Source organism: Arachis ipaensis, chromosome B01 (assembly GCF_000816755.2).
Source record: "Arachis ipaensis cultivar K30076 chromosome B01, Araip1.1, whole genome shotgun sequence".
Taxonomy (NCBI): domain Eukaryota; kingdom Viridiplantae; phylum Streptophyta; class Magnoliopsida; order Fabales; family Fabaceae; genus Arachis; species Arachis ipaensis.
In genome coordinates, this window is record NC_029785.2 from 2,984,750 (window position 1) to 2,992,368 (window position 7,619).

The 7,619-nt window shown below is 38.5% G+C and overlaps 2 protein-coding genes across 2 annotated transcripts; both read left to right on the forward strand.

Moving 5' to 3' along the window:
* On the forward strand, positions 610-1,572 carry LOC107644324. The gene has a single exon (XM_016348168.1). It carries the CDS (start codon positions 610-612, stop codon positions 1,570-1,572), a length of 963 nt encoding a protein of 320 aa, XP_016203654.1.
* Positions 5,316-6,950, forward strand: LOC107644330 (uncharacterized mitochondrial protein AtMg00810-like). Its single transcript, XM_016348173.1, has 2 exons — positions 5,316-5,522; positions 5,835-6,950. The coding sequence occupies exons 1-2, from the start codon at positions 5,316-5,318 to the stop codon at positions 6,948-6,950; spliced, it is 1,323 nt and encodes a 440-aa protein (XP_016203659.1).

The window sequence follows — 7,619 nt, forward strand, 5'->3', positions numbered from 1 at the left end:
ATATCTCTCTCTCAATTCTGATCTTGAGCACGGTTTTCACATGATGCGGTGAATGTGGAAGATCTAAAATCTGACAAGAGGTGAAAAACAGTTACAGATCGAAACTGTGATTCTACTTTAATGGCAGACGTCTCCGTTTCAGACATAGAAAAAAATCACGATCAATAATCCTAGCTACTTCTATATATAGTTCTCACTAATAGCTAATTAACTTAGTTAGGAACTATCTAACCTGATGCTGAGTTAGCTCATCACTTCTACAAATAACACAACTAACTATTAGTTACAACTTGTCAAAGTAGAATATGCCCAAACAATAAAACTAACTAATTTACATCTTCATCATCCTCCCTCAAGTTGGAACTAATCACTCCACTTGAAGAGGAATCACATCCTCCCTCAAGCGGGGAATGCAATCAAGCATTCCTAGCTTGTTGAGTAGCAAACCAAATGGTCTTGGAGCAAGCGCTTTGTGAGAAAAGCAGCTGTTTGATTAGCTGATGTAACTGGCATCAATTTAAGCACACCGCACTGCACCTTCTCCTGCACGATGTGATAATCCACCTCAATGTGTTTTGTTCGTTCGTGAAAAATCAGATTCGTCGCAATATGCATCGCGGATTGATTATCACAATACAAACTGATTGGTTGCGAGTGCTTCGAAGCTTAGCGAGATTGCTATCGAAGCTTTCTGACTCAAGGTTTCCAGATCTGAACTCGAATGGAGCCAAGTCAAGTGCGAGTGCTTTGGAAAATCCGTCGAGCGTTTACTACCTCCATCTAGGTGAAAATCCTGGAGTTTCTATAGTGTCAGTCGTGTTGAATACCTATAATTATAACTCCTGGTCTAGATCTATGAAGAGAGCTTTGAGATCGAAGAATAAAATCGGATTTATTGACGGCACACTTGCTAAACCAATTAAGAACCATCCTGAGTTTGTGGCGTGGGATAAATGTAACACGTACGTAGTGTCATGGATTAATTTGTTACTAAGCAGTGACATAGCTCAGAACGTAGCTTGGCACGAGAGTGCGGTAGATCTGTGGCAAGATTTAGAGTATCGATATTACCATGGAGACTTGTTTCGAATTGTGGAATTACAAGAAGAATTATATGCTATGAACCAGGGGGACTTGAATATTACAAAATATCACACAAAAATGAAGGCAGTTTGGGAAGACATTGAGAGTTTCGAACCTGTTCCAGTGTGTGTTAGCTGTGATGTGAATTGTGAATGTGGACTTGAAGTAGTTAGAAATTACCGAAAAAGAAACTATGCGGTTCGATTTTTGCGTGGACTGAATGAGCAATTTAGTGGCGTCCGATCACAGATCATGCTGATGAAGCCATTTCCTGCTGTGAATGAAATGTTCCCTTTGCTTACTCAACAAGAGAGACAAATCCATGGGATGGATACTGAGACTAGGAGCTTCGCAGATCTTGCCAATTCCACTCACAATTTTAACGATAATAGCGTCCCTAGAGGGAGAGGACAAGGAATGCGGGGTGGAAGAGGTGGACGAAGTGGAAGAAACTCACCTAAGAGCTGCTCATACTATCACAAGGCATGACACTTGGTGGACACATGCTATCACAAGCATGGATTTCCACCACACCTCCAAAGGCAAAAACAGCCAAGGGAAGTGAACAATTTGGTAGTAGCCAATCACATTGCTACTGAGGTAAATGATGACAGTGGCAGTGGTTTGAAGCAGGACAAAGAGAAGGACGATCCACCATTGTCCAATCAGAGTTTGAGAGATGCACTAGTTGCCTTTCTTCGATAGGAATGTGTACAAGCTTGCCATGGAGAGAGCATGAGAGAAACCTGCAACTCCAACGCAGGACAGAGAGGTACAACTTTAGTTGCTTACACATTATGCATGAGCTCACATATTGCACATCTATTATCGGTAAACACTTTTTTCTCAAATTCTTGGGTGCTTGACACAGGAGCAACTAATCATGTGTCACTCTCACTGCATTTTTTTACAACTTTTAGGCATATTAGGCCGATTTTTGGTGAAATTGCCAAATGGATCTTACGCAACCTCAAATATTTGTGGAACTGTGGTATTTTCAGACACACTATATCTCACTAATGTGTTGTACATACCAAGTTTCAATTTCAACTTACTTTCTATATCTCAGCTTATAAAAGGCTTGCATTGTAAATGTGTTTTTACTGATAATGGTGGTGAAATACAGAGTCAGACCTCCTTGAAGAAGATTGGCACAGCTAGAACATGTAAGGGGTTGTACATATTAGATACACCAGCTGATTTGCATGCATCATTAGCATTAGTTCCTTCTACATCTACGGACAGCATCATACATCAACCAAAAGAGAGTAATAACAATAGAAAAACAGCTTTTAGTTTGAATATCGAGACAGCAGATTTGGTATCACACCATCAATTTTCTCTAACTAGTTTGTGGCATAATAGGCGAGGTCACTTACCACATAGTGCATTTGAAAGTATTAGGAAGGTTTATCCTTGTGTAAAATTCAATAGGCTTGAATGTAATAGACCTTATGATTCTTGTCACTTGGCTAAACAAAAGTGGTTACCTTTTTCTCTTAGTGAGTCAAGAAGTGCGCATAGCTTTGATTTGATACATGTAGACATTTGGGGACCTAATTCAGTTATTTCAATGCAAGGATTCAAGTATTTTTTAACAATAGTGGATGACAAAACAAGATTTGTGTGGATTTACTTGATGAAGTTGAAATCTGAAGCAGGTTCTTTAATGCAGAATTTTGTAAACTTTGTTAAAACACAATTTCAAACTCAAATCAAAGTTGTTCGCTCGGATAATGGTTCGGAATTTAAACTCATTACTTTTTACCAAATACAAGGCATTTTACATCAAACCTCTTATGTTGAAACCCTCAACAAAATGGTATTGTTGAGAGGAAGCATCAACATCTACTCAATGTGGCAAGAGTCTTGATGTTTCAATCTGGTTTACCTAAATGTTATTGGAACTTTGCTATAGGTGATGCGTGAGCATCTTTTCTATCTTTTCCTAGTGAATTTGCATTCAAATTGTTGAGTTTAATAAAGAATTAATTATCTTTTAGCCACTATGAATGCTACTTTGAGTCGTGTATAATTCTGTTTATTTCAGGTAGCATTCGGATGGATTTGATGGAGTTTCTATAGAAAAAGAGAAGAAAGCGAATGATGTTGTCAACCCTAACCTCTCTGCACTCTAACCTGAATAACTCGAGCTACAGAGGTCCAATGGACGTGATTCCAGTGGCGTTGGAAAGCTAACTTCCAGAGCTTTCCAACGATATATAATAGTTTATACTTCTTCTCCATCAATTCTGCAAGAGTGGCGCCTAATTTGATATTTCTCAAGTTAGGCGCCAAGATGAGCAATATACATGAAACCAAGGCAGCCAAAGTGGCGTCTCAAGTTAGGCGCTAGGACAAGAGAAAGGCGTTAAATATACACTGCTAAGGCTGCGCCTAACTTGAGATTTCTCAAGTTAGGCACCAGACACAACAACAACGCACAAGATTGATGCTGCCCCCTCCAAGTTAGGCGCAACAACACACGCAAAACACTCCAAACCATGTTGGCTCCTCCAAGTCTAACTTGAGATTTCTCAAATTAGGCGCCACTCCTAAGGAAGGCCATGGTCCCCACGTCCAAGTTTATGATGGCAACGAAGATCTCTTTTAATTCTAATTAAACTTTATTTTATTTAAAAATAGGAAAAAGATATTATTTAGTTTTAGGAAATATAATTTATATTAATTAGGATTAGATATAAAAGGGAAAAGAATCAGCCATTCGGGCTAATCTCTTCTCTTCTTTCGCATTTCGCAATTTACAGTTTTTCAGAATCCTTGTTTTCTCTCTCTGAACCATGAGCAACTAAACCTCCACTAGTTAAGGTTAGGAGCTCTATCTATTGTATGGATTGATACTATTACTTTTCTATTTTAATTCATGTACTGATTTCTATTTCAAAAATTGTTTTCGTTCTTTATTTTATGAATTTGGGTGGAACGGAAGTATGACCCTTGTTCTAATTGAGTTCTTGTATAACTTGGAAAAGCTCTTTACTGGAACAACAACTTGAAAAAAATTTTTCCTAAATTTTTAATTATCTGGACTTAACGGGATACGTAACATATAATCCTCTTATATTTGGATAATTAGGGTTTCTATGGCATATAAACTAGAATGAAACTTCACCCTCTAATTGGAATTAAGTGACCAAGGAATTGGCGGTTGATGAAGGTTAGAGGAGACTAAAAAGGTCTAAGGAATTAGGGTTTAGTCACATATAGTTTGCCATGAATTGAATCTTGCATGATTAAAATAGTTAATAAGAAAAGTCAATCCGAAAGATAGATATCTCTAAAGCCTTAACTGTTTTCTCATATATATTTCACAATCTGTTTACTGCTTGTTTTCTGATCTTCTGAATTTACTGTTAATGCGTTTGAACTCTCAAAACACCATTTTTTGTTTGTCTGACTAAGCAAATCACTTGATCATTATTGCTTGATCCATCAATCCTCGTAGGATCGACCCTCATTCACCTGATGTACTATTTGGTACGACCCGGTACACTTGCCAGTTTGTTTGTGGTTATAAATTCCGCACCAATAGGTCAAGCTGCGCATATAATTAATCGATTGCCATCTCTTATTTTAAAGTATCAAACACCATTTTCCGCTTTATATGAAAAAATACTGATATTAGTAACCTTAGAACATTCGGTTGTTTGGCCTATGCATCTACATTAGCTCACGGTAGGAAGAAGTTTGATAAGAGGGCAAGAAAGAGCATTTTTCTCGGTTTTAAATCAGGTACAAAAGTTTTTCTTCTATTTGATCTTGGAACTAGGGAGCTTTACTTGTCAAGGGATGTGGAGTTTTATGAATCTTCCTCTCTGTACATGTTGTCCAATTTTAATATTGCTATGGATACCTCCAAATCTGTTGGTCCCAACCACAGTTCGGATCTTGCACTACTCAATCCTTTTACTTGTGATTATTCTTCTTTGGATAGTGTCGTATCTTCCCGTTCTGCATCTGCATTTCATTCATCGCATCCTTTAGTTGTTAATGAGCATGTTAGGGATCCATCTGAGTCATTGCATCAAAACAGTTCATCGTCTGAGTCTATGCATCAAAACAGTTCATCTGCATCTTCTTCTATAGTTCCCCTACGCCGGTCAACTCGGGTTAGCAGACCACCACACTACTTGCGTGATTATCATTGCATGCTAGCTAGGACAAATTGCTCTAGCTTACAATCTGATTCATGAAAGTATGGCCTGTCGCAAATGGTGCATTATAGGAAGCTATCCCCACCTTTTAGAGCTTTTTCCCTTGCTCTGACCATAACCGAGGAGCCAAAAACATATCAGCAGGCTGTGGCTCATGAATGTTGGAGAAACGCCATTAGTGCGGAGTTGCTAGCTCTTGAAAGGAACAAGACTTGGACCGTTTCTTCTTTGCCTCCAGGAAAGCATGCTATCGGTTGTAAATGGGTATTTAAAGTGAAATTCAACCTGGATGGCAGTGTGGAGAGATACAAAGCATGACTTGTGGCTCGTGGGTACAACCAACGGATTGGTTATGACTATTTTGATATGTTTAGCCCGGTGGTGAAGATGACCACTTTGCGAGTACTTCTGACCTTGGCAGCAGTCCACGGTTGGCCATTGCACCAATTGGATGTTAATACGGCATTTTTACATGGTGAATTACATGAGAAAGTTTACATGGCAGCTCCACAAGGACTTAATGTTCTGGCCAGATCTGTTTGTCGACTTGATTGATCGTTATATGGGTTGAAGCAGGTGAGCCGCCAATGGAATCTGCGGCTGTGTGGTTTTCTTAAGCAGCACGGTTTCCTCAAATCCAGTCATGATCATTCCTTTTTTACCAAGCGCACCAGCAGTGGACTGGTGGTGATCCTTGTGTATGTGGATGATTTAGTGTTATCCAGAGATAATGCAGTTGAGATTAATGCTATTAAGGAAGCCTTGGATGCTGAATTCAGCATCAAGGATTTGAGAAGACTGAAGTTCTTACTGGGAATGGAGGTAGCATGCAGTTCTCAGGGTATTGCTTTGTACCAAAGGAAGTATACCTTGGATCTCCTTGATGAGTTTGGGATGGTGGAGGCAAAACCAGCAAGTGTGCCTATGCTTTACAATGGAAAATTAGCTAAAGATAGTGGCTCTAAGCTCCCAAATTTGACAAAATTTAGAAGGTTGCTTGGGAGACTCCTTTATTTGACTAATACACGTTCGGATATTGCATATGCAGTTGGTAAACTCAGTCAGTTTCTCGATTGTGCCATTGATGAACATTTTAAGGCTGCATTTCTCATTCTTAGTTATCTCAAACAAGCACCAGTGAAGGGGTTATTCTTCCCTTCCAAGAATGATTTCAAGCTTTCCGGCTTTGTTGATTCTGATTGGGCTACGTGTGCGGACACCAAACGCTCAGTCACCGGGTATTACTACTTCCTTGGATCTTCCCTCGTGTCTTGGAAGAGTAAGAAACAGACAACGGTGGCCTGCTCTTCCTCCGAAGCAGAGTATCGGGCTATGGCACAAGCAACTAGAGAGGGGCAATGGTTATTGTTTCTCCTTCTTGAATTTGGGATTCAGCACTCGCAACCAATCAGTTTGTATTATGATAATCAATTCGCGATGCATATTGCAGTGAATCCGATTTTTCACAGACGAACAAAACACATTGAGGTGGATTGTCACATCGTGCGGGAGAAGGTGTTGAGCACGGTTTTCACAAGGTACTTAGTGATAAGGTACTTAGTTATATGTGGGTCTACTCTTTCACAAATAACACATTTTAGTTCTTCAAATGGTAATGTAAAAGGAACAACAAGCTCACATGGATTCTCGCATACAAATATTACACCCGCATGTGTTTGTAACAAGATTTGACCATGGTAATATAATTTTAACATAACCATATCCTCCATTTTGTTTAAAAACTATGCTTCAGTGATAGTTCATATGGACAAAAGTAAAAAAAAGGAAAAAACTCAAAATGGTAAAAAACCTGAAAGAAGATGAGTGGAAGAAGATGAAGTTTCTGCAAGTGGGCCGTTGGTGTGTATATATATGTATAAAAATCTTATTCTCAAATTTTAATTTTTTTATAATTAATTTTTTTTATTTAATTATATCAAAAGTTAATCTCAAATTTAATATGAATACACACAATTCGAAGGCTCCGAGTTGTGAACTACCTAATTTCAATTTTCAGCAAACTAAATTCGGGGTCTCAGGTTTTTTCTACCCCCTAAATCGGTGCATCTGATTTGTTCTTCTGAATTAAAAAAAAACCACCTCTATATACTTTATAAACACACCTGTTCTCCATATTCAAGAACAATACGTTAATTGATTTCATATCCAAAAAATTGAGCCACACACCGACAATAACAGTGAAAAATACCATTAAAGTCCCAATATTAAAATTAAAAAGCGAAATTTAAAAGCATAAGTGAGCTATCAATTTCAAATACAAAATAATGAAATCAACTCTTGAAAAATACACCTCCCAAAAACCTCCAGCACTGAAATGCAAAGCGATATGACACTTCTGCC